The sequence below is a fragment of the Artibeus jamaicensis genome, unplaced genomic scaffold (assembly GCF_021234435.1).
Source record: "Artibeus jamaicensis isolate MK-2021 breed Jamaican fruit bat unplaced genomic scaffold, CSHL_Jam_final contig_519, whole genome shotgun sequence".
In the NCBI taxonomy this organism is placed as follows: domain Eukaryota; kingdom Metazoa; phylum Chordata; class Mammalia; order Chiroptera; family Phyllostomidae; genus Artibeus; species Artibeus jamaicensis.
This window is the reverse complement of record NW_026521871.1, coordinates 38151288-38178068: the sequence shown is the minus strand read 5'-3', so window position 1 is coordinate 38178068 and position 26781 is coordinate 38151288. Positions and strand designations below refer to the sequence as shown.

Sequence of the window (26781 nt, the reverse complement as noted above, 5' to 3'; positions counted from 1 at the left end):
CTCAAATTCTTAGAGTAGGAAAGGATCTGCCACCTAGTGGACACTTGGAGAAAACATGCATTTTTCTTGCCGTCCCCAACTCACCTGGGGAGCCACCTGCGTCTACCCATTCTTGATTGGGCCTTCCTTTGGGCCTGGGTTATTATCTTCATCATCAACTAGATTTTCTGTTTGATCACTCTGCGTGGTCACACTTCCCTCTGAGTCTTGAATCCTTCTGAGAGCCCCACTCTATTTGCCGGGGGCCCTGATCCTCCTCTAAGTTTTTAGACTGTCCAAGGCTTCTCCACTTGACCCTCTAACACCCTCCTGAACTCTTCTCCAGACCACAGAGTCCTACCAGCCCCACAGGATGGGTTATAGCAGACGCAGGCACCCCTGTTGTTGCATCTAGCCAGCTCACTAAACCCAGAAAAATAGTCAGACAGCCATACTTCCATGTTCCACCTTGATGTCAATCAGGAACCTTCCCGAAAACACTGGATCCTGATGGGAGAAATAATGCAACATTGCCCCACTTCCCTACTTGCATCAAACAATAGCAGAAACCTGGTGACTTCCCTGAATTTTTTCTGTAGATATGCTCTGTGTTTAATACCAAGAAATGGGGTCTCAGATCCCCAGGAAGGCAAGAAAATAGTCAAAGTAATTTTGCTAACAAGTTATTTTCTCTCATTACAAAAGCCATCTACATTCCTTGTGCAAGAAGTGAAAACTTCCTAAAGGTTCAACAAAAGTGACTTTTAAAACTCATTTTTAATTCCATCCTCCAAGGACTAGCAATGTTCATCACTTTCTTGTATCTCAGCCTTTTTTTCCTGTGTATCTCTATTTTTTACAAACTTGGAATCACATTAGCCATTCCACTTTTAACCAGCTTTTAGTGTTTAAACAATATATCATGAACATTTTCCTGTGTCATTAAATATTCTTCGAATCCTGACATTTATGGGCAATAGATTATTCTTGCTTGTAGATATGCCATAATTTATTAAAACAGTCTCCAAGATTTAGACAAGTTAAAGTAATTTTTAAAACAATATCTTATGTCAGCAAAGGGGCAGACTATTAACTCCTACTCTTCATACAGAGGGAAAAAATGAATCAAATCAATGATGGCAGTTTTAAAAGACGTATAATTCTCATTTACCAAAATAACAAAGTGTTCTAAAAACGAGAGACATAAAGCTAAGTCATTGTATGCATTATAATCCATCGAGTTGGACATTCACATTTTCAGCAGGTGATCACTATCTTTGTCCTTAAATAAAACACAAGGACATCTTCAGGTAGATGAATATTTTAGAAGACAGAGGATTAAAAAATTTGAACCCTTTCACCAGTACAATCCCACACTCCATCCATCTCCTCTCTCCACCCTGCCCCACTCCCCATACATCAGGGTGCCCAGTCCTGCTGAGAACACCCGTGTGATTCATATACTTCAAGGGCACGTGGGAGCCTTAGCCATTAACATGGCTATAAGTGCTATCTACCAGCTTCTGGTGCATGTAAGAAAGCCCTGTGATTTGATGCTTCCAAGGCAGAGAAGAGCACCTTGTAAGCAGACCAAGGCAGGCAGAGCTTGAGTGGAAGGGAGGAAAACACTGGGAACGAGGCGATGTCAAAGGCAAACACCAGAAAGTCAAGACCCAGTTTCATCCAACTTTAGTTTCCGTTGAGCAGGTGGACCACAAGTTTTCCAAGGCCAGTTTAGCAGAGTCTGTCACAGCAATGCTTCGCCTCAGCTGTCCCTCCTATACCGCGCTGTCCCATAGAAGTACTCACACAAGGGCACAAAGATTTTTGTTCAAAAGTTTTCTTTGCATCTCTGTTTCTTTCCTGAAAATTTGGAAATGATCCATATGTCCATCATAGGGAAATATTTAAGTAAATGATGGTATATCTAAATAATCCACTAGAAAAATAAACAGATTTTTAAAAGGAGGTGGTTTTAGGAATACCTAATGGAAAAACAATCATATATTAAGTGTACTGCATATCCCATTTACAGTTTTAAAAGTCTATATAGATGTGTGTGTGTGCACAAATGTGCATAGAAAAAGTTCCTAAGAGGGTACTGGAGGGATAAAAGGTGATGGAAGGAGAGTTGACTTGGGGTGGTAAACACACAATACAATATTGATGATGTGTTGAGACTTGCATTTGTCCAGTGATTAGTGAATTTGTTTAAAGTTCATGTGTTTATTTTAACTATAATTTACATTACTCCAACGGAGAAGCCCCATTGCTACATTCTTTTTTTTACATTTTATTTTTTTCCTTTTTTCTTAAGTATATTATATTGATTATGCTATTACAGTTGTCCCACTGTTATTCCCTTCTGCCATGCACCCCCCCTCCCATCTGTACCCCTCCCACTTAGTTCATGTCCATGGGTCACACATGTAAGTTCTTTGGCTTCTACATTTCCTACACTATTCTTAACCCCCTCCTGTCTATTTTGTACCTACAGTTTATGCTTCTTATTCTCTATAACTTTTTCCCCTTTCTCCGCCTTTCCCCTCCCCACTGATAACCCTCCATATGATCTTAATTTCTGTGATTCCCTTCCTGTTCTAGTTGTTTGCTTAGTTTGTTTGGGGTTTTTTGTTTGTTTGTTTGTTTGTTTGGTTGGTTGGTTGGTTGGTTGGTTTTTTTAGGTTCAGTTGTTGATAGTTGTAAGCTTGTTGTCATTTTACTGTTCATAATTTGATCACCTTTTTCTTAGATAAGTCCCTTTAACATTTCATATAATAAGGGCTTCATGATGGTGAACTCCTTGAACTTCACCTTATCTGGGAAATAGTTTATCTGTCCTTCCATACTAAATGGTAAGTTTCATGACTTTGAATATTTTCCAGTCCCTTCTTGCCTGTAAGGTTTCTTTTGAGAAATCATCTGACAGTCTTATAACTCCTTTGTAGGTAACTGTCTCCTTTTCTCTTGCTGCTTTTCAGATTCTCTCCTTATCTTTCATCTTGGGTAATGTAATTATGATGTGCCTTGGTGTGTGCTTCCTTGAGTCCAACTCTTTGGGACCCTCTGAGCTTCTCAGACTTTCTGGAAGTCTATTTCCTTTGCCAGATTGGGGAAGTTCTCCTTTATTATTTGTTCAAGTAAGTTTTCCACTTGTGGCTGTTCCTCTTCCCTTCTGGTACCCCTATAATTTGGATATTGGAACATTTGAAGATGTCCTGGAGATTCCTAAGCTTCTCATTTTTTTGAATTCTTGTTTCTTCATTCTGTTCTGGTTGAATGTTTCTTTCTTCCTTCTGGTCCAAACCATTGATTTGAATCCCAATTTCTTTCCCGTCACTGTTGGTGCCCTGTACATTTTCCTTTATTTCACTTTTCATAGCCTTCACTTTTTCCTCTATTTTATAACCATACTCAACCATTTCTGTGATTATCCTGATTGCCAGTTTTTTTAACTCTGCATCTGATAGTTTGGCTATCTCTTTGTTGCTTAGTTATATTTTTTCTGGAGCTTTAATCTGTTCTTTCATTTGAGCCATATTTTTATGTCTTGGCATTCCCGTTATATAGTAAGGAACAGTCTTAGGTATGAGCCAGGGCAGGGCAGCCCAAGTCGCTGAGTTGTGGTGCTGTATGTGGGGGAGGGGTCTGAGAGGAACAATGCCACTTACTCAGGTATCTGTTGGCTTTCAGTTACTCCCTCCACTACCCACAAGCAAATAGGGCCCTTCTGATGCTGATTCCTGGGTAAACGGGTTTGTGTTCATTCTAAGACTCTGTGGGCCTCTCCTACAAACTCTCCTGTGAGGCTAGGCATTTCTTCCGCCACCTCAATCCCCATGGGTTTTTTCAGTCAGAGGCTTTTAGGTTTTATTTCCTGCGCTGGAACCCTTGGTTACACAGTCTGTCTCGCTCCTCAATTGTTCGTCCCGGTTTATCTGCACGTGAATGTGGGAACTTCCTGGTCCACCAGGTACTGCCTCACTCAGTATGCCAACCACTGCCTCACCCACCCTGGTCCTCCAGCCACTACTTTGACACAAGTCCTCTCCACCCTGGCTGCCCACCTCTGCCTCCCCTCCTACTGGTCTGGATGAATGTTTCTTCTTTAACTCCTTGGTTGTCAGACTCCAACTCTTTGGTTTTTAAATTTGTTGTTGTCCTTCTTTTGGTTGTGTGAGGAGGCACTGTGTATCTACCTACACCTCCATCTTGGCCAAAAGTCCTTCCATTGCTACATTCTAGTTCTTAGCCACTAAGTCCCACAAAAATAAACCCAAGCTTTTACAGTAATGTTAAGTAGTGAATTTTTTCATTTCAATAATCAGTTTTAATGATCTCAAGCTATTTGTAATCCACATCTATTTTTGTAAAGCTTTCTTGAGATATAATCTACATATCCTAAAATTCCTGTTAAATGTACATAATTGTTAGTATGTTTAGAATTGTACCAAAAAAAAATCTTCACCACAAGTTCTTATTTTAGAACTTTCTCATCGCCCCAAAGAAAATTTGAGCTGGTTTATACTTACTCTTTATTTCTGTCCCCAGGCTCCAGCAACCACTCATCTACTTTCTGTTCCTACAGATTTGTCCTTTCACTGGATTCTGCACAAACATGGAATCATACACTGTCACTTGCATTTCACTTAGCATGCTGTGTTTGAGGGTCATCCACCTTGTAGCATGCATCAGTAATTTGTTTGAACTCCTGGCTTTTAATTATGCTTCACAACATTTTCAAGTGTAAGTGTAGGGCTGGAGCCTTTAATGAACCAAAAAACAAATCTTTTGAAAACTACGTCAATTGTGGCAGAGTCTAGATTTTGCACTACTTGTTCTTAAAGGTGAAAAGTCAAAGTAAATGTGGATGATTTGATTACTCTTTCATTATTTCTATTATTAGGGAAATTTGTTTTAAACTTAATCTCTGACATATTATTCTGGAGTAAAGGAAATATCCTGTAGCTGTTAAATGTGAACACCATTTCACTAAAACAACCACTCAACTTTTCAACTCAAGTCCATTAGTGTGAATTACAATGAAATAATCATCTTAACACATTAAAATGAGGAGAAATGGATCTATTTGCTTCAGGGGATTAAATTAAAGAATACATAAAATGAATGGCTATGTAATATTCATGCAATGCATAAATGATAAGGTAAAAATATTGAAGAGCATTTTTTCTAGACATAGAGTGAAAAAACATCAGTGTCATATAAAAGCATATGTGTCATTATAAGTATATGAAGTGGCATTGAATTAGGCACACCTTTTGAAAAACAGGTAAATTATTAAAGTGCTCTTAGAATTTGTGATAAAACACATAATGAGTTTCCTGGAATTTTGAAAACATTAAAGTAACCTTCTACTTTAAAAAAGCAGCATAGAGAAATGGACAAGCAAGTTCTAAAATAGCAATTCCAGGGCCAAAATTTCAATACCAAACTCTTCCTTTAGTAGCTACATACAGATGAGAAAACCATATCAGTTTTCCACTCTGCGAAATGAATGGGAACAGCTCCCCCGCCAGTCTCATTGTTTGGTTATGAAGACAACATGCAACAAATCTCATCACTATTATCTAGCCAGTGTTCTATATAAAGTGACATCCAACTGAAATTTTATTGTATGTTTTTTAGACTATTTTAGAGTCATTGAAGGTTCCCTATTGAACTAAATGTTCCTCCATGAAAAAGAGTAGACATTCCACTCACGATTTAGAAAAGAAGAATTCAATGCTGATAACCCTGGTCTAAAATATATTTATAAAACCTTATTTTTCTCTTGACCCACAGCCTTTGTCTGTATTCATTTTTGTGTATGTAAATTTTGCATCTGGTCTGAATTCTGAGCTATTTTTGGAGATTATCCCATTCTTTCAAAGCACAAGGTGATTTTATGATTTGCCTTTGGTCTTGGGAGAGATTAGTTAGAATAAATCCTTGATCTTCATCTCAGGGTCTCTTATATGCAAAACACTGTGCTAGAATTTACCAACATTCTTCCATCCACTGCAAATGCTACAAAAGAGAGGCCTTGAAATAGCACAAATGAATCTGGGAATTCAGGGCCCTATGATCCCTATGATACTTGAAAACTTAAGTGAAACAAATTTGGACTTTAGCCTGAAATCAGGCCAAATATTATTTTTCAGTATGCAAGAATTTCATGGACTAAGTATCCAGCAAGGATGTTTAGACATATTGCAGCACATAAGTTTTCTTGTCCGACATGGGTAAGTTTCTGGACCCCTCAAGAGGACAATTGACAGACGATGGAGAATTGCTACATGTCAGATCATCACACCCCTCCCATATCCTGGACCCCAGCATAAGCTACTAATGGCTTAAGGGCGGCACACTGGAGGTATATTTTATAGCCACATCCTGTATTCTAGCTCATCATCCTGTTTATGTGGAGAGAATGCATATTGCCATAATTCACAATCCAGAAGATTATAATTCTAGGTCATGCAGCCCCTGTCTACTCTCATTCATTCAATCATTCATTCAGTAAGCAACTAATAAATGCTTATTGTAGACCCCAAAATTAACGTAAATATCCAGGACATAATCACTGTGTATTTTTTAAAGACTTTATTTATTTCTTTTTAGAAAGAGGGGAAAGGAGGGAGAAAGAGAAGGAGAGAAGTGTGGATGTGTGAGAGAAACATTACTCAGTTGCCTCTCACATGCCCCTACCTGGGGACCTGGCCCACAACCCAGGCATGTGCCCTGACCAGGAATCAAACCAGCAACCTTTCAGTCTCCAAGATGATGCCCAACCCACTGAACTACACCAGTCAGGGCTAGCACTACACTTATATCTGTAATTTATGCATTGATTTTTAAGAGAACATTGACATAAATATTTTAAAAACTATTTCAGCTTTACAACATGGAAAGCAGATATTCTTAGTGGAAGCACAATATTCTGGAAATAAGCGAGGGGTTTACAGCCAAATAAACCTGCATTCAGATCATCACTGATCAGCCTGTGACCTTGGACCAGATACTCAGTGTCTCCAGGTCTCAGTATGCTCATCGCTAAAACAGGAACAATAACTTCTCCCTACAACATTTCTAAGCCTCTGGCCTTATCCGATCTTTCAGTTCATCTTCTATATTGCAGCCAGGGGATTGATTTGAAAGAATCAAAACCATGTCACCTGTTCCCTCTTTCACAGGCCCCCACTTGAAATCACCCCTGGCTTTCAAGAGAAAGTTTAAAGACTCGCAGGTCCTTTATAACACAGCCCTGGACTGTCTTTATTCCTCTCTCTTACCACTTACATAACCTAAACTCAGGTCATTAGTTGTTGTGCTGAACAGTGTCGCTGTACCTCAGTCACACGCTGTTCCCTCTTCCTACCTTATCTCTATTTTATACAGGCGTCCACGCACTGTGAAACCACTTTCAGTTAGATTATATTATGAATATTTAAGCATTACAACAATCAACACATTTCATGCACATTTTTGTAAAAGCAAGTCCTGCGTGGTGGTGGATTGTGAACAAAAGCCTCCCCTTAATACCCTTCAGGAGAGCTGCAGAGCTTTGTCGAAAAGCTTTTATTAAATTCTAAATGAGAAATAAACTCAGAGCACACATGTTTTAAAAGAGGAGGACTTGGAGTTTCTGATCCTACCAAAACAGATTCAATCCTGGGGATTTGCACTCCCATGGGTGAGGCCTGCTTCCCCGGCCAGCAGCTTTTCTCCTTGGTAAAGACCGTGAAAACAGACACCCTCTTCAGCAGCTTCCCAGGCCCCTCCTCTCTGCCCTTGGTGTGTAATCTGAGAGGCGGGTGAGGAAGAACATTATTCTTCCAGATGATAGATCCCTAAAAATGACCTTACCTCCAGCATTCTGCAGACTATATTCAGCAGAATGGAACTCTGTGTTTCTCAAAGTGTGTTACATAGAACATTTATACCAGATGCTACAAGATATACAGGGTTCTGTGCCGGATGTGTTCGGGAGAGGCTGAATTATCCAAAGTCATGCAAAGTTCAACAGTTTTCTTTCAGGAACCTGCAAAAGATGGATAATATGGCGCGTCATCTCCCAAACTCATTTGACCATAGAGCCTCTTTTTATTGCTTTTTCCTCAAAGAATCTCTTGCATCTCTTGCATCTCTTGCATCTCTTGCATCTCTTGCATCTCTTGCACCTCTTGGGACTGGGGTTCCACTTGGGGAACCCCATCTGAATGTTGCTCCCATAGCCCTGGTGTCCACTTAGTAAAGATCACACAACAATTACAGTTATCAAAGGGACAGCGATTCATGCTAAGATTTCAGCTCACCTGGGACTGAGGAAGTAGAGAAGTTCCAAAATGGTTAGAATTGAGCATGATCCTAGACTCAAGGTTTTATATAAATTAGTGGAGGTCCTGAAGAGAAAGCGTCCATCACCAGGTGTGAGACAAATGCCAATAGTTCCCCTCCACCCTCCAAGGCAGTTATTTAAGCCTAAAGCACTAGGGTCAGTTGGGAAAATAAAGACCCCGCCTGGAATAGGAGGGCAGACACACTCAAAGCAGAAGCAAGTTCTGGTCCCAATCACTACCACCTACTATGTGACAAAAGTCACTTTATCTCTCTGGAACTCCGTTTCCTCGTAAGTCAAATAAAACGCATTTGGAATACACAGCTCAGAAGTTCTAGTTATAATATCCTGGAATCCTGTGGGAAGCATCCACAATTTCCCAGGTGTCTTGGGAGGTGTGGGGAGAGCATCTTTAATACACGGTGGTCCCAAAGGGCCAGAAGCTCGCCCTGATCTCTTCTCTGGAGTTGGACTAGTGTAATTTGAAGTCTATTTTAAAAGGAGTGAGTCAGAAGATTCCAGACACTGAAAGCCCCAGAGATCATGCTAAAAAAATTGTTATGCACCCCTTTCTTTCTCCAAAAATACATTACCTAGCAGACATTTTTCAGCACTCACATGATGAGGTCTAGACCTCACCCCCTTGTATTGATAACAGGATCTTTCCTCGATTTGGGCGGCCCCTTCAGAGGACAGGCAATGCATGTTTCAACCCCTTTTATCACCTCTCCTGGAGCAGGGATGGTTGGCAATGCTGACACACATTCATAACTCCAGAGCCTCGACTGAGACAGGATGAGCGAGCAGGTCTATCTCTGTTCTCTGGTGGCAGAAAAATCTGAAAAACACACTGGCTCAGCTTCGGACAGAACTGTTGGTCTCGCAGGACCTTTCCAAGCCTGAGGCTGTCCGTTTATGGCGGTATATCAAATTTTTTCTTGTTTTCACTGCATGCCGATTTTGGTGTACCGAGAGTTCTCCACCTTTTTCCTGCTAGAGCAACCGTTGTCATGCTCAAATATGTGAGGGGTGTCAGAGCTTTCAGCCTGTGATGGAATGAAGAGCCCCTTAGAACACAGAAAGAGTCACAGTTCATCTAAATCTGAAGCCTCTGCCCTGTGGAAATCCGACAAGGCGGGTGCTTCCGGTAGAGAGCATATGCAGTGTCCCTGAGACGGACAAGAACCGGGGGTGTTTGGCTAAAGACAGAGACGCTGTTTGGCTGAAATCAAGTGTATGGGGAGGGGAAATCAGGCTTTGACACGAGGCAGGGAAGGGCCACCTTTAGGTAAAGAGTTTGAATTTTATTCCAAAGGCAGTGAAAAGCCACTGAAGTTTTGAAGCAGGGAAATGACATAATCTGCTGTTTAGTTTTTAAAACATGACTCTTGGGTGGCTGGAGCAAGACAGAATTATAGGGAAGCGAGGAAGGCTAGGAGGCCAGTGGGGAACCCAGTGGGGAGACGGTGACAGTCTGGGCCGGGGGGCTGGCAGTGGAGAAGAGGTGGGGTTATATCTGCTTTTTGGAGGAAGACCCAGCGCGCTTGCCGGTGGGTTGGACGTAGACAGTGAGGGAGCGTGAGGAGTCCAGGAGGGCTCCAAGGCTTTTTGCTGAAGCTCCCAGGTGGATGGTGGTGCAGAGATGGGGAGACTGCGGGAGGAACAGGTTTTAGAAAGAATTAAGTTGGAAATGCTTGCTGGTTGTACAAGTGGAGAGGTCAAGTTGGCCATAAGGTGTCCGAGGTGGAGGTATGCTTGTGGATATCATCAGCATTTAACTGTTTTTTAAAGCTCTGAGGTACAAGGAGATCACCTACAGCAGGGGACGGCACACTTTTTCTCCGAAGTGCCAAATACAAAACATTTTTAGACAGCCATGCGGTCCTTGTCACTGCTCAACTTTGTCATTGTAGCACCAGGTAGATATAGAAGCAGCTACAGACAACATGTCAATGAGCGTGGCTGTGTTCCAATAAAACTTTATTTACATAGCAGGTAATGGGCCATATTTGGCCTACGGGCCAAAAGTTGCTGATTTCTGACCTATGACCCAGAGTGAAAACATAGACTGAGAAGAGAAAGAAGAGGGTAAGGCACTTTGATAATAATTATTATTATGTATATTTAATTATATCACTTACTGTGCCAGTGCTTTACTTATGTTAACTCAACCTCCACAATAACTGATGAGGTAGGTACTATTACCGCTATTTTACTAAGAAGAAAACTTCAGTGTACAAACAAAAAGATTTTTTCTGTCTTGGGGGAAACAAAACCTCAGAGGTTAACAGTCTAGACAAGTGTGGCAATTCTGTGGTAGTTTTAGGTTTGGCACCTAGATTCCTCCAGCTTATTTTTCTACCATCTTTAGAGCATGGCTTTCATCCTCATGGACCATTATGGTGTCTGGAGCTCCAGCCATCATGCTGACTTTCCAGACAGCAGGAAGAAGGAACAAAGAAGCAAATGGTATGCACCAGCTGTCTTTGTCAGCTATCTTTTAAGTTTCCTAGCAACCGCCTTATGCCATTTCTTCTGCTGTATCTCATTGGCCAGAAGTTATCCACACAGATGCAAGGAAGGCTGGAAAACAAAGATTGTTCCCCCTGCCCCACGAGGACCATTCCTTGTAAAATTTAGAGATTCTATTACCAAAACAGAAAGTAAAATCATTAGAGTAGAAGCTAACATTAACATTTCCCAATGTTTAGTATCTTTCTCTATGTGCCTTTTTACAAGTACAGTTAATAACACTCTCCCTGAGACTTAGCTGCTCAGCTGTCTGTCTCATTTGTGTGGCCTCCGCTGTTAAAGTCCTACCTACCGTTCAAAAGCCAAGTCATAAGTCACCTCTCCTGTGATGCTGTCCCTAATGCCCAGGCAGATTCTTCCTGTGTTTCTGTGCCACAATTGTCACACACTCCCTAATCTGTCTCCTCGACTTCTCTCCTCGACTAGACAGCTCAGGGGCAGGTGACGCCAGATTGAGGTGTGGAAGGTAACCTTTTAAGAACTACGGGACGCATGCAGTAAAACTGAAAACAAAGAAAAGGAGGAGTGCGCAGGATGCCCTGGCCGTAGTGAGGGGGCTGGGGCTGGACACCCAATAGAACAGCAGCTCTCAAATTTTGCTGCCTATGCAATAAACCGAGGAACTTTAAGAAATCCTGATGCCCAGGTTTCACCCCATTGGTTAAATTGAAATTTCTGAGGTTGCACTTAGGTTCTTTAGAGTTTTTAGGAGTGATTCCTGTGTGGGGCCTTATTTGAGAACCAACACAGCTGAAAATAGAGGGCAGAGTGGGATGATTGCAGGGGAGGGGGAGTGGAGGAGGGCAAGGGGGGTAAATGGTGAAGGACGGAGACTTCACTTGGGGTCGTGAACACACAACACAGTGTACAGATGATGTGTTGTAGAACGGTGTACCTGAAACCTGTATAATTTTGTTAACCAGTATCACTCTAATAAATTCAATTTTTAAAAGGGAAAAAAAAGGAAATTGAGGGGGAAAGAGACAGAGAAACCATTTCCTCCTTCAGAGTCCTTGAGAGTTTGTTGTTTACCTATAAGGTTTTCCAGCAAGGTTGTTAGTCTTAGACTTTTAAGTGATTTCCTTCTGACTACAGATGGGGGTGTATTTCTATACTTAATAATTATTGATTGAAGCACTTCTAATGAGAATTATTAAACCTCTGTACATTTATTTCAGGCAGTTTGAGGCTCTATGGGTCAAATAACTCTTAAGCTTCGCTTTAAATACCTGAATTAGAACAGTCAGCCAGGGAAATAAGAAAACAGTCTTACCAAAGCTCCCCTCATTTGTGACATGTGATATGTTTAAATTGTTTTATCGACTTGACGAAGAAGCCTGCCAGATCGATTGCAAGTGACAAAGCTGTGATTGCTTCTATCAGGGTGTGAGGGGCTGCATTTCAAATTCAATGTCAGTGTTGAACTCCACTTCCATCAACAGTAATGAGGGTTTCATGCATTACTACAAGTAAAGAATAACCCCACTCAGTACAAGGAGGAGTCGCAGATGATTTTGTACTGTTTTCTCCAAAAAATAAAAGCTAATGAGGAATTGGGTTCTCTTAACTATGTTTTAAAACATTTTTCCTACTCAGTGATTTCTAAGGAAATTCAGGGTAGTTTTAATTCAATAAAAAATGCTGTTGATTCTCAGGAGTTCTTCCAAACGTTTTTTGAAAATTGAGAGAAGTCCCTTTTCAGGAGCTGTTCTTTCCTTTTTCACTGCAGTATTTATATCCAGTTCTGAGGCAGAATAATACTTGGATATTTCTAGTACATTTAGCAAATTTGAAAAATTGCTGTTCTGTGGGTTTTTTTTTTCTTTTTTGGAATGAAAGTTGAGGCTTTGGCTTTAGTTGATACTGTTACTGGTAAAAAGCAAGGAATTGCTTGGTTTTGTGCCTTCAGTGAAATACGGAGCCAGGAACTGCACTGTGCGTCACTGCAGAACTGGGTGGATTCGAGAGCAGGTCCCAACCAGAAGGAGGCCTCGGAACAAGTGTGTTTGCCAGGAAACAAAACCGCTTTATTTACAGGTTAATTTTCAGATTATTTTTGGGAAATCTGAGATAAATAAATGAAATCAGGCAAAAAAAAAAAAAGGCCTGGATTCTTTTTCCTGGGGTTTTCAGAAAATAATCATTGCTTCCAACGGAATGTTTTGACATTTTCAGTAGGAAAAACATGTTCATTGTAATGTGATGTGTATGTGTTCTTAAAAGCCCTTGTGAATAAATCTTTTATTTGTTTTCTGAGTAATCAGAGAGTGAAAACACTGTTAAAATGTTCGCCGCGTTCTTCATTCCTACAGTAGCATCCATGCTCTCTCGGATGTTGCGGTTCACTTTCCAGTTCAAGAGAACCCATTTGGAGAAAGTTCCTTTACATGTTTTGTAGTTCAATTTTTCTTTCTGATAGTTGTTTTAAAGTTGTTTTGTTTTTATAGCTGTTGTACTTGTTTTAGCCTTGCAGGTGTTTGAGGGGTCTTCTTGCTAAACGTCCACGGGAGCTGTCTGGGTTTCTTCCCTTATGTCGTCTCATCTGCTGCTTGCTCTCTAATTGTTCACCTTCTTCGCTTGAATACATAGCTCACTCACTACATTTCTAGAAATCATTAGCACTTAAAAGGCTCCCTGGCATGACAGTGACCAACCTCACTCTGGGTATTGAACACATAGGCTATTAAGCCACGTGGTGGCAGGGACCATGATTGAAAGTTTGAACAGCCTCTGCTCCCACCACCTCCTGCTTTGTGCTTAACATATACCCTGGAGATGTTTGTTGAATGACAGCAATACCCTCCTTTCTCCTGTCATACGTCCCTGTCCCAGAACTCCAGGCTACAGTTACCTGAAGCTTCATGTTCAAAGTGGAGGTCTCACTATTGAATGTTACAGTATTATATTGCTGCGGTCCCTTGGGAGGGAAATACCAACAAGGTCACACATTTGTGGACCAACAGGACCCCAAATGTAAACGTCAGCACCTGAAGCCCAGCCCTGCAAAATGAGTCTCTAGTAGAAAGAGGAAGAACCCCTGGTTTCAAAGAAGGCAACTTCCACCCTTACAGAATCAGCATCTGGAACACACACACGTGTGTACATACATATGCTGACCACCATCAGCACGGAGAAAATACCGTTAGTAGCCATCTCGGCAAACAATTATGGTCTAATGTGATATTTGCTTGAGTCTTAGTTCAAAGATATAGTGATTCTTAGAGAAAATGCTTCTCCTGTTTGCATCATGTCTTTAAATGTCAATTGCATTAATACTACTTAAATTCCAATCATGCTTCAAAACTGTCTCAAAAGCAGATCTGAATGGGCATAAAATGATGGCGTGCACAGTTAGTTTCCCACATTGTACTGTTAGGAATGTCATCGAGTGCAAGCAGGGAGTCTACAGCCAGACCACCCTGAACGCGCCTGATCCCATCTAAGCACAAACAGGGAAGTGCTCTCAGAGAGGAGTATTCTTCTTTTAAGGGTAACCCGTACACTCGCCCTCATGCAGTTATAAACAAAACATAAAGGCAGAAAGAGCAGTTAATTTAAGTTTTAGGTCTCAGGCAGATGAATGCTAATGACGTAGAAAATTATCAGGTGCATAAGAATGAAATAGAATTCACTAGCAGACACCAGCAGCATTTTCAAATGTGGCCTCGCTCGGCACATTTTACAAACCTGCAGGACCTGTGTGTCATTTGGAAGATGGTTGGATTCCGGTATTAAAAGCCAATGAGTAACATTGAACAACAGGTTTAACCACTAACATTTGTATCACTAGATTAATGTTTTAGAGTCAGTCATCAGGCTTGTAACGTCTGGATTTTCTCTGGTTCATGCTAATAAACTTGATTATTGATTTTAGGATTTTCTGTGTATCCGAGAATAGTCTCTAAGATGTCTTTATAATGTTCCATGCTTAAGTTGTCAATCAGAATGACATGACAATGAGTAATCATTTTCTAATCATGTTGGAAGGGGATAAAAAGAGCCTATAAAATGACTCCTCCCAGCTCCAAAGCAACAGGAACATGCTTGCTCTCGCTCCTGTCGCTGGGCAGAGGTCATCCCTACCTGCCTCTCGCCTTCCCCAGGAATTAGCTGCATTCACAGCTTAAGACCTTGGATAGTCAGAAATCTGCTTTCCAATATGTTTGAATGGCAAGAGAGCTCAAAAGACACCTCACCCTAAATAGGATTTCAGCATGTCAGGTGCTGTTCCCAAGTAAAGCAGGCTGGGTTGCTGTGTCGGTGGTGGTGTTTATTCATCTTCCTTTCTCGTTTCATGTGTATGGATGGACGCTTCTCGGCGTATATGCCCGGCTCTCCGTCTGTATGGGGCTGGTGAATGCATGCATAGAGTGTGTGTATATGTAAAGTAGAAACTAAACCAGGGTAACAAAATGAACTACTGTATGCAAGAACTCTATGAAGTGCACCCAGCTGCCGGCAGCAATTGCTACATGCAGGCCACTGATTATTACGCGTATTTTGAAGATAGTCCGGGTTACAGTGGCTGCCACGCTCAGGCTGTGTCCAGTAACAACATATATATGGAACAGGCCTGGGCCGTGAATCAGCCTTATACCTGTAGTTACCCTGGAAACATGCTGAAAATCAAGGACTCTGACTTGGACATGGCCCTGAATCAATACAGCCAACCTGAATATTTCACTGAAGAAAAGCCTACCTTTTCTCAAGGGCAGTCGCCATCTTACTCTCAAAAAAAAGGTAGGGACCACTCCACCTAAATGTATTAAAGTTTCCGTTGCGTGTGAAAGTTACAGTTTGCATCAGCGTGGTCCAATGTTTGACTTTGAGTGCCGAGTGTTAGAAATGAAAGCAGCAGGAAAGAGAGGGTGCTGCTGGGTGATTGAGAGGGTCCATGAGCAACAAAGACTTCCAAGCACTTTTGTCTTCACATATTACAGCTGGATCGCGTTGTTTTTTAGACTCTGTGTGTATGAGTGTGTGTGTGTGTGGAGACAGTGTGTATGTGTGTGTGTGTGTGTGTGTGTGTGTGTGTGTGTGTGTGTGTAGCGCAAAGAGATTATTGTCAGCTTCTTTGCTAAAGAAAACACGTAAAAAGCTTTTTTGGTGAAAAAAGTTTAAAGTGTGATAATTCTCCCCACTTCAGGTTCAGATTAAAAACCCATTTTACTCCTCGGCACTTCATATTAAAAGTTTATTTTAGTTAACTAGTAAAATATTTCAGTGATTTTTGATACTACTACTATGTTAGGATTTATGAATGTTTGGTATAATATATTTACTTATCCATGTTAACTGTAAAGAATCTACTTGTAACCACAGCAAGCTGTAAGAATGTAAAACTCAAAAAGAAACTAGTACATTTTGTATTGCCACTGAGTCCCTAAGGTTTGATATGTCTGCAATCATGTCAAATGAACTCTCTATACGAGAGTGAAATGTCCTTCAAAATAGCCATTGCTGAAACAAATGCAGCATCCATTTATTTTAATAGACACTGATTTTACAAAATTACTTAATTTTCTATCGATAGAACGTCTCTTGTATTACCAAAAAATAAAATAAACAGCAAACCAGTAGCTGTTAGGAAATTTCATGGCAATTGCCAGATAGAACATGCTTTCTAAAGTAGCTAAAATTCTTCTGCAAATACACCAGAAATTCTTTTTTTCTGTGTACAATCTACAGGATGTTGCGTAAAAAATCATTTAACAGGTTTTGTAATTTACAAGAATATGATCCCCAGTTATCTTCAAATGTGAATTTCTCTGTAAAATTATCTTGAAACAGAATGTGGTTTATTTGATGTGGCTCCTGTAAAAAGTTTTTGCTTCTTTTAATGTGACTCCACGGGGTCATTAATAGCAGCCTGTCTTGAAAAAAAATGAACAAAATCTTTAAAAAACTACAAACTGAGTCCAAAATCCCTGTTCAGTTTTTACTATTCTATAATTTACAAATACGAACTCTGAGGGGGATTATAGCACGCAACCTACTCAGACTTGTGCATCTGCATTTCCATTTAGCTTTACCTTCTTGTGAAGGGCGTCAGAATTACTTATTTATTGCAAGGGGCAGACCATGTAGGTCCCCTACTGGGAACATCTAAGGTACATGGTGTGCTTTCTGTTTCATTTACTCTTATAAGTAATTTATCTTTCAAAAGAAGTTAACATTGCCTCATTAGACATGCCTGGATGTGTCTTTCTTAATAATGTAGAATCCTTAGAAAATGTTGGTGTCGGTCTCTATTTGGGCATTCCACGAGTCTTAAAAATTCCTGCAAAACTTTTCATGCTTTTGACTCTTTTTTCTTCTGTCTTTTTACTGTATTTTCTTTCACCAGCCCTGGAGAATATTTGCTTATAAAACATGAAACCAGGGATTCTTTACTAATTAATTTGAAGCATGAACTAGAGGTTAAGACACACTGGATGCATATATTCATGTAATTTCTCAAAGCCATATGCCATTAAAAGGCCACCACCACCTGCCAAACTCACTAAATCAAAGCAGGCAAATATTCTTAAGTGCGCCGTTATTTACTGTTACAAGTCTTTAAGTAAATCCCAGCCAAACTAAACCCAGCTGTTAACCGTCTCTTAGGACAAAAGGTCATACTCAACATGTTTATCCACATTGATCCGCTATTGATTTTTGTCATTGCTGAAGGACATCAGTAATATCTCCTTAAGGCAAAATTAAGATTATAAACAGGTGTTCAGTGGGGCAAGCCTCATTATTCCAGTTGGGTTTTTACCTGTTTTCATGGAACTCATAATTGCTTTATCTGTGTTGGTTGCTGTCTTTACAGCTATATAATGCAGCTGTCTTAACTTTTTTATAATTTTTAAGAATGGCTTATTCTCTAGGAGTTTTCTAGTATGTGGAGAATGATCATAATCTTGTTTATTTTTAAAGTGTACTGAAGTACACAGAGATGAAATAAAGGAAAGCTACAGGCAGAACCTAGTGTTAAGACTGGTTATCTTAATGGTTGACTTTAGAATGACTTTCAACTCCCCCTCTGTATTTTTTCTGTTTTTATATTGATAGCCAAGAGGGAACAAAGTTATCAAGTTCCTGAAGCACTGAGAACACAAAGGAAGAGTCAGAATTCCATTTATTAAATCGAATTTAAAATAAGACTTCAAGAACTGGCCGGGGAGCCCATGTCATTTCCACATTGAGGAGAACTAAAGTGCAAATATAATGTCTGTCTTATGTTTCATATAGAATATGATAAAACACATATTTCATTTTTAAAAGTTAGAAACAAAAGCACCATAGCTATCACTCAGAAGACATGAGCTCCTTGTGGGTTTTTTTTGTCTTTCAAATAACCTAATCATGATTTGTTCAGTTGAAATCATTCACCGCAGCCAGTTGTGATTGCTTCTGAAGTCCCCACACAGCTCAAGTCCGGCTGTTGTGCAGGCAGCTTTGCTGGGCAGCCTCTGGCGCTGTTTGCACAGAACTTGTCCCTGGAGTGTCTGCCTTGGGCAGCCCTTCTCCACAGGGTTCTTTGCTCTACCTCCAATGTGCCATCTTTCTAGGAACTATGTGTCCCAAGAAGTTGCTGGTGTGTATGGGTCAAAGTTGGTGATCATGTCCAAGAGGAAAATAATTTCCTGCTCTGGAGCCAGAGTCGAGAAAATGGTGTGTGTTTGTCCCTTTCAGTGTTGGTTTGGTTTCAGTCACACGTGTTCTTGTTCTGTAGCCAGTTCTTTCTTATGTATCGTGGAGAGAAAAATGAGTAACTGAGGCAGAAAGTCCACATACAACCAACTCTTCTTTCTGAACCTGCTTTCATTGCCCCTTGGTCTCAAGACAGGAATCTAAATCTTTTTGGATGTCCCGTAGCCTGTTGACTCTGTGTGAATACTTGTGCGAACATTAAAAATGGAAATTAAATGATGATAAGGTTGGGGGTGTATGAAGTAACCCACATCACGAGGCTCAGATGAAAAAGAGGAGTTAAACCCAAAGAAATATGATTTCTAATTAGAATTTCATGGACCTCTTTTTAAAGTTGGAGAAGGATTGCTATACCATAGAGCTGGGGTTGGGGAGGTTTCAAAGTCTGTACAGAAAAAAAAATGCCGCATAAGCCACAGGTAGCCTAAAATGCTTAGAATCATACTCCTAGTGAGAAGCAAGCAGGAAAGCAAACCCCAAAATGGCAAGATTTATAAGTCCCATTGCATAATCATTCCCAACCATGAACTTGAATATGAGGTGATTGCACACTATTTTGATTTCTCTTTCTCAACATTCCCTCTCCTTCCCTCCCTTCCCTTCTTCTCCTCTTGTCTCTCCCCCACCCCCACCACTGTCCCTCCATCTCTTTCTCAGTCTTCCTCTTTCTCCCCCATCTCTACTCTTCCTCTCTAGTTGAATTTCTTTAGTTTAAGCACATATGCGATCAGTCCACCTAATGAACTGTTGCAGAAACCATGTCTTTAAAATGCATTAGTACTTAAGAGGTTAATGCAGCTGCAAATTTTTCTACAGTGTTTATGTAATTGTAAGGATGCTGCTGTGAGGCTAGGATCCACATTAGGCACTGCCACCGGTAAACTATTAAGAGACAACACCACTCCAGAAAACAACAGGGCCATTTTGTAGAATACATAATATACTCACTATTCAAAAGGTTAAATGAAAGTGCCTCTCAGCTCCCAGAAATGGAAGCAAAGTAAGAAACAACAGTCGTTGCCAAATCAAGTCTAAGAGCAGACAAAAGCGTGACCTGGCTTTTCTTTCTTTTCTGTCTTGTCAAAGGCACATCCTTCAGAGATTTCATTAGATGCCCTGACTTCATCCTAGAGCACCCACTGCCATTCCTCACAATGAAAGCTAATAACAGGAGTCCAAGGCATTATGAGAGACCGAAGTCAGATGCCTGGCAGGCTTGGGAGGGAATGTGGGTGCTGCTTATTTCCTACATTCAGGGTTCACATCCACCACCTCATTTGTAAATACTTCCCCACAAACTCAAGGTTTTTGCTCAGCTCCCAGCATTCAGGTGCATTCAGCCTGAGGTTCAATTGCTTCCCGCTCTACCATCTGGACTGGTCTAGCTTTTATGACCCCAACTTTTTGTTCTGACACTAAGTAGCAGGGCCCATTAGCATCTGTATTCTTCCTTTTCCAGATCCTCAGAACCACTGAGCTCCCATGCGCTGTCCTTGGTACCAACCTGGTGGCTCCCTCTGTGCTAGGTGCTTAACAAATATCCTCAGTTCTCCTGAACACTCCCAAATATGCCCCACCCTGCCTCTTTCCTTACCTGCACATTCTTCCCTCCACGTTGTCCTGTGCTCCTCTCCCCATGTTCACCCCTTGTCTCCCTCAAAGGCTTCTACTTCTAGCCACTCAGTGACAGTCCTCCCCTGCCCTCTGCACCCACCAGCTCCTCCTGAACATTCAGACCCTTTCCACTTGGTCTGTTAGATCAAACACTATCTCCATCAACTCTTCCCCTCCCTAAAGGGCTCCATTTTGTTTCAGGCTTTGTGCTTCCATTCACACCCTCTGTCCCAAAATCTTGGCCAGTTTCTCCATGTGTTCCTCTCTCTGCCATACTGCCCCCATCCATGAACCAATGAACGATGCTCTTTTTCTACCCAGCGCTCACTGCCAGCCACACGCCAGTGCTCATTCTGCCATTCTCAGCCTGCATCACTTCAGGTCACTCACTGAGCTCACAGCCTATCAGCCTGTTCTATTTAATCAGCATCACATTCAAAGGCAGATGCCCCTCGTTTTATACAATGGCACTAAATGATGTGTATAGATCAGCTTTTTGAAAAGAAAATAAATTATATATCATATGTATTAGACCAGAGTTTCTCAGCCTTGTCATTATCGATATTTGGAGCCAGATAATTCTTTGTCGTGGGGGCTGTCCCGAGCCTCCTAGGATGTCTAGCAGCATCCTCGGTTCTATGCACTAAACGCCGGTGGCACTCAATGCCCCCTTCCACAGCAGTGACAGTTAATAATGTCTCCAGATACTGCCAAATGTCCCATTGGGCTCACAGTCACCCCACTATATTAAGTGAGCTCAATATTTAGAAATCATCTGTAGTAACAGATTTTTTGTAATGTGAAAATTCCTCCTCCATTTTCATATTGAACCGCTTAGATTTTTTGCAGATTGAGCTGTTTCACTTGTTTTTCTTTGTTGCTCAATCCTCCACCCACCACCCAGCCCCCCAACTAGATTGAGCTGTATCCAAATGGAGTAGTGCACTTGAACATACATAGGTATGTTCAACATGCTACTTACATGTCTATTATAGAGCATTCCCACAGCCTGAGTTTGGCTTCTGTGTGTCATGTATGCTTGTTTATGTCAACCCATCTGGACAATTGGCACCAGGAAGTCAGAAACCCCCTCCACACTCTGTGAAGTGCTCACCTACCAGGACTGCAGGCTGTACCTGCAGGGAGATGGCACAGCTTATAGCAGCGGTGATGTGATTTGTCCTGATACCAATGTAGCCACTCCTTCTCCTTCATAGAAGATCAGGCTGAAGAGCTGAGAGCCCACATTTTTAGCTCTATAATCTTGAATCTCATTCTGGATGGATTCTCAGATAAAGAAAGGCAAACATTTTTCCCAAACATGCAGGACATGAAATAACAGAGGGTGTTCTGTGTGAGCCCAGAGCCCTAAGTGGACTCTTAAAGCAAAATCAGAGGTTAGTGACCCTTTCCGCTTCCCACCCTTCCCTACTCTTCTGATAAACTTCATCTTCCTTCTTTTTACCCCATCTCCGTTAAAACAGGAAATGACCTCGTTAGCTCCAGAGTTCTAAAACTCAGATGCCCAACAGCACCAGAGCTGACAGCAGTGCCAGAGAGGCACAGTTGTTCCGTGTGGACTGCTTAATTTAAGTTTTGCAACCCACACACACATTGTTTCTGTATTATAGGAGTATTTTTACTTTCATAAACAACCATATTCTCTTCCATTTTTCTTGAATTACTTTTGTCTTCCCACTTTTGAGAAAGATAAAAGTCCTGTGAAATACTCCTTTACTTATAAAAAGACATAACACAAGAATGAACATAAATGGCAACCGACATTTCACCTCAGCGCTGGGGCAGAACAGGGGCAGCTGCCGACAGCGGGAGCCGGGAAGTGTGCCCGTCTCTTAGGAGGCAGGCTGCCCTTCTTCGTTCAGCTGATGGCTGCCCTGTGAAAATTTGGGCTCATTATTGCCAGATCTTTCTGTTTTTCACAGGAAGCAAGAAAGCTAAGTTTTATATGAAATCTGGTCTTCAAAATTGGCTGAGATTCTCAAACAGTCTGCAAGCCAAACACTGTAGACTGCCGGTGTGTGTGCCCTGGTGATTAAAACTTGGACTGAAACTCATTATACCAATCAATTCCCTTTCCTGGTCATTTGCATCATCAAGTCACACAGTTCTAATTGTAGATTGAAAGGTTATGTCAGCTGCTAAGATTTTGAGCCTACAAGGATAGGAAGAAGGAAGGTTCTTCTTGTGCATGAAACTGTATTATTTCCAAGACTACCCTAAAATTTTTATATATTTTAGTTTCAGAAAGTTGTGAGGCAGAAGAAATAATCTAAAACTTACTTTGCCCCTCTTTCTGCCCTAAGACTTTTAGATGGTAGGAATCCAGAGTCCCTTGTCATCATGACGTCTCCCCTTTGACCCCCTGCCACCCCTGACCTGGTCCTCGTTTCCCTTCTTTAGACCCCAGGGCCCTAGAGTTTAAAAACTGAGGACTCCAGTGGCTACTGTCCCCCAGCAGCATGGACCCAGACAACCAGAGGTGAGATGTTAAACAAAGATGCAGTGATTCCACTCAGGTAGCCGTGAGAACAGAAAGACTCCTGCCGTTCTGAGGAAACATTTTGTGACATGGGAGTGTCTTCAGCACCTCTGCTGGGAATTTGCGGACAGCGATGAAAGGACACCTTTTAGTCAATGCTGTGTCAAGGTTGTACCCAGTGTCTTGCACACGAGGCCAATACATGTTTGTTAAATAAGTAGATGGATGGACAAAATGGATATGTTGTTTATCAGAGGTTTAAGATTAACATTACGCAAAAGGTGGTACCTAGTACCAAGAATCAAATGTCAAAGGAATCAGAATGATTATGTTGGGAAAGGCTGAAGGATGAACATGCAAGATGTTGAAGTCTGTAAAGAAATGACATAGAGAAGAGGGTGCCAGTGGTGCGGGGTTGCGGGGGTGGGTCACTTAACTCACAAGGGTCTGTGCTGTGTGATGAACCAAGGAGCCTCAATATAAAACTGGAAGAATAACTAAACATGCTAATGATTTAGCTTCCTTAGGGGTGTTAAAATATCAGTCTCATCTGATACCCTGAGGCAAACCACTCAGGATTCTTTGCTGCCTCTAGGTTGGTAGTTCCACAGGATGAGTCAGCAAATGGACTTTTTTCACCTCGCTGAGCCGCCCAAAGCATTTCCTAATACCAGCAATAACGCTGCTCCTTTCAGATGCTAGGGGTACTTCTGCTAGGCAAACGGTCCTGTGCAGAAGTGAAGATCAGCCACATTGGAAAGGGTCTCTGAGCTCAGCTTCTCTGCTAGACCTTTCTTCCCAAGTGGCAACTTCTACTTTACACCTACCAAGATTAGTCTGCCTTGTGTTCGAATCTTTTCCCTAAGGCCTGTGTCTACCAAGGTGACAAAAGGTGCCAGTGTTTATTCTCCTAGGATCTGGGTTGCGGTTATAATTCACTCAGGAGAATTAAACTAACAAGGCTTCTGCTTTTACACATGCACAGGAAAGCCTAGAATCCAAAGCCAACCAAAAAGCCAAGTTTACTGCCCGTGGCATGATTTCCAGTGCAAATGTACACGACGTCTCTGTCCACATACCAAGTCCCTCTGTGAATCAAGTTCTCTGAAACCAAAGTTGGCTATGACGTGTGTACACTTTGAAAACATTATGCTCAGTGGAAAGCCGGTCACAAAAGACCATGTTTTGTATGATTCTGTTTATATGAAATGTCCAGAATAGGCAAATATGTAGAGAAACGGAAATTGAATTAGTGGTTTCTTAGGGCAGGGTGGGTGGAGAGGATAGGAGGAATGGGGGTGGCTTCTAAAGGTATAGGGGTTTGGGGGGATGATGCAAATGGTCTAAAATTAATTGCGGTAATGATTTCACAACTCAGTGACTATGTGAAAAGCCATTGAGTTGCATGGTATGTGAATCATATCTTAATATAGCCGCTAATAAACAAGGTAAAAATGCGAGTAATATTTTACCACATCAACCTGTTTTATATGCAGGATAATACTCATCAATTAAGCAGACACTGCCAAGTGATGACTAAAACTATTCTCAAAGTCCTTTGTTGAACACACAGGTGGAGTTTGCTTTCATAATAATATGCTTGATAAAGGGGCGAGATAGTTTATCAGTCTAACAAATCATGCACCTGAGTGTACATAAAAGCTGGCAATATGTGTCTTCCATGGATGTACCATCGCAGGTCCCGGTGGTTTCTGGGTGCGCTGACCAGGGTTCTGCAGCAGTCACCGGACGTGGTGTGCAGGTGCGATTCTCCAATGAGCAGCGCGGCTTCCGGGGCTGTGTTTCTCCTCTTTGTTTCCAGGTGGAACCCAATAGTGACACCCAGTTTGTGTCCACACCAGGCAACAGAACTGGCACCACATGTGCATGGTCCTTACCTAGACATGCCAGCATGGGGCACACCTGCTGATCATGAAAAACAGCAAAGATGGATCAGAGAACAGGAGGTAGTTAAGTTCTCCGGGAGCACTGATTAGCAGGTGATGTTGTCAAGTATGTCCTGTAGCTTTAAGGGAACCCCCGCCTTCCTATGCATTCTATGAGGAATGTTACTCCCTGGTGGAAATCATTTAATGGTAGTTAATGGACTTAAGCATAATGATTGATGTGTCATTGCCTGTGTGATCGTCTTGGGTAAATAAGATGGTTCCAAGTTAATATTTTAGAGAAAAGAAAGAGGTGGGTGGGGTGCACCAATATGATTATGTAAGGAACTGCTACCAACATGCATGGATGTTTTTGTAGAAGTTTGATTATTTAACTAAAGAGCTGTTTAATCACCTATTCATCCACCCACCAAGATAATCTAGGAAAAATAAGAGAGCAAAGCAAAGCATCCAACAGACTAGCATTCCAAAAACAAAGAAGCCATTTCCACTTACAGATTGAATTATCATGGGATTCCAGGTTCACAAGAACCTTAAAGGTCAGGCAGTTCAACCGCCTACGTAAACTGTCAAGCTGTAGGGAGAAGGAATCCAGTGTTGTGCTGCCAACACCAAAGATGAAGCAGGTAGAGTGAGAGATGGTGAGGGACCTGCATCTTCCTAACTCTGGTTGACATTCTCCAGCCCTCCCACAGCATTTCGCACAAGCAACACACTGTCCACCTGTATTATCATTTGTTCCTGAACGTGATATTAGAAGGAAATGACCTGTGTCTCTTTCTCCCTTATCTCTGCCATCTGCACTTGATACCAAGAACTCCAAGTCTTCACTCTGACCAACTGTACATAACCCCTCTGTATAACAGGTAGCTTTCCTGACATTGGTATGTCTATTCCATCTGCCTTTACCAGGAAGCTGCAGTGTTTAAATCACTGGGTTACTTTGAGGTTTAAAGCTACTTTGTGTGTTATAAGTATGTGTTTCAATGCACACACAAGCACCTACATGTCACACTCACATACACACACACTAGATTACTAAAATGAAAAAAAAATCAAAATGCTACAGTGGTTATCCTGTGGAGATCTAATAGGTAAATTGGTGCTTTGCTAATTTATGTCTTTTAATTTGTCTACAATGCACTGTATTACTTACATAGCTTTTTATTTAAAAAATCTGGATGCGGTAAGGAACTCATACACACATGGTTTTTGATGCATAGAGGCTGACCACTAAAGTCCATTGATAAAGTTAAATCCAGAGCATCTCTGACCATTTTCATTATAACCTGCCCCCAATTCTACACAAACGATAATTAACTAGTTCTCTGGACACAGAGCCTTAGTGGAATTTTTATGATGCTCCTTGGTATGGATGAACCCTGCAAAATTGTGTTTGGAATGAATCGATGTCTGATGAGTTTTCCTGTAGATTTTCTTGGTGTTTCTTATGAAATGTGAGCCCTAGTACCACCTATTACCTCACAGACAGTGGTAAACAACCTTGGGACTTGGGGCTTACAATCATGTGAAGGGGAAATCTAACCAGCAAGCAGAGACTCTTTTGGGTGGAATGAATAGTGGTTTATAGAGCCGAAAGTGGAAAGACAAGCCAGTTGTATAAAATTCTGGCTTTGGGTGATGGCATCTTAATCCAGCTGGCCTGGACATGGGGATTCTCATGTGGGGAAATGGTGCTGCATTTAAGCTCTCCTTGGTCCTGTCTCACTGTCTTAAACCTGGTGACCAGAGAAAAGTCAAAAAACAAAAAAGCAGGATCAGATCTAGTTGATTAGTGACCATGCATCTCCCCAGAGTGCTAGCTCTTGGAAGCACTTGAATCTAGATATCTTAATCTTAATCAAAATGGCATCTTGGTTTCTTGACCAAAAACCAAACTTTCTCATGCAGTTTTCATTAGGTCAGAAGTTTGGACCTGTATTTGCATTATCACCTCTTTCAAATACCCTCGCTGAGATCTTTAGTCCTTTGCATTTGTAGGTTCCAGAGAGACCCCCTCCATTCATTCTTTGCCCTTGGTGGATAGCGGCCATGTTGAAAAACTGTGATGCAGTCATCAAAGGAAGCAAGTGCTGGACACCCGAGTTTGAGCATGAAGGACAGGATTCCTGCCCTCTAGCTGGAATTATACAAATCTGTTGTGAGTCAGAGATTCCAGTCTAAGGAAAGGAAGAGTTTGCAGTAGTTACAGT

General features: G+C 41.4%; 1 protein-coding gene across 18 annotated transcripts in view; it reads left to right on the top strand.

The window, feature by feature from the left end:
- The window catches only part of THRB (thyroid hormone receptor beta), a 336578-nt gene that overhangs the window by 265307 nt on the left and 44490 nt on the right, over window positions 1-26781 (top strand). Inside the window, exon 1 of one of the 18 annotated variants that reach the window (XM_037144001.2) lies at window positions 10022-10786. The exons of 16 other annotated variants lie outside the window; for them this stretch is intronic. In XM_037144001.2, coding sequence (XP_036999896.1) covers window positions 10717-10786 — 70 coding nt within the window. In that variant the 5' untranslated portion in view covers window positions 10022-10716. Of the gene's footprint in view, window positions 1-10021; window positions 10787-15246; window positions 15590-26781 lie in introns of those variants that run through there. One more of the 18 variants, XM_053669118.1, reaches the window with a different exon arrangement.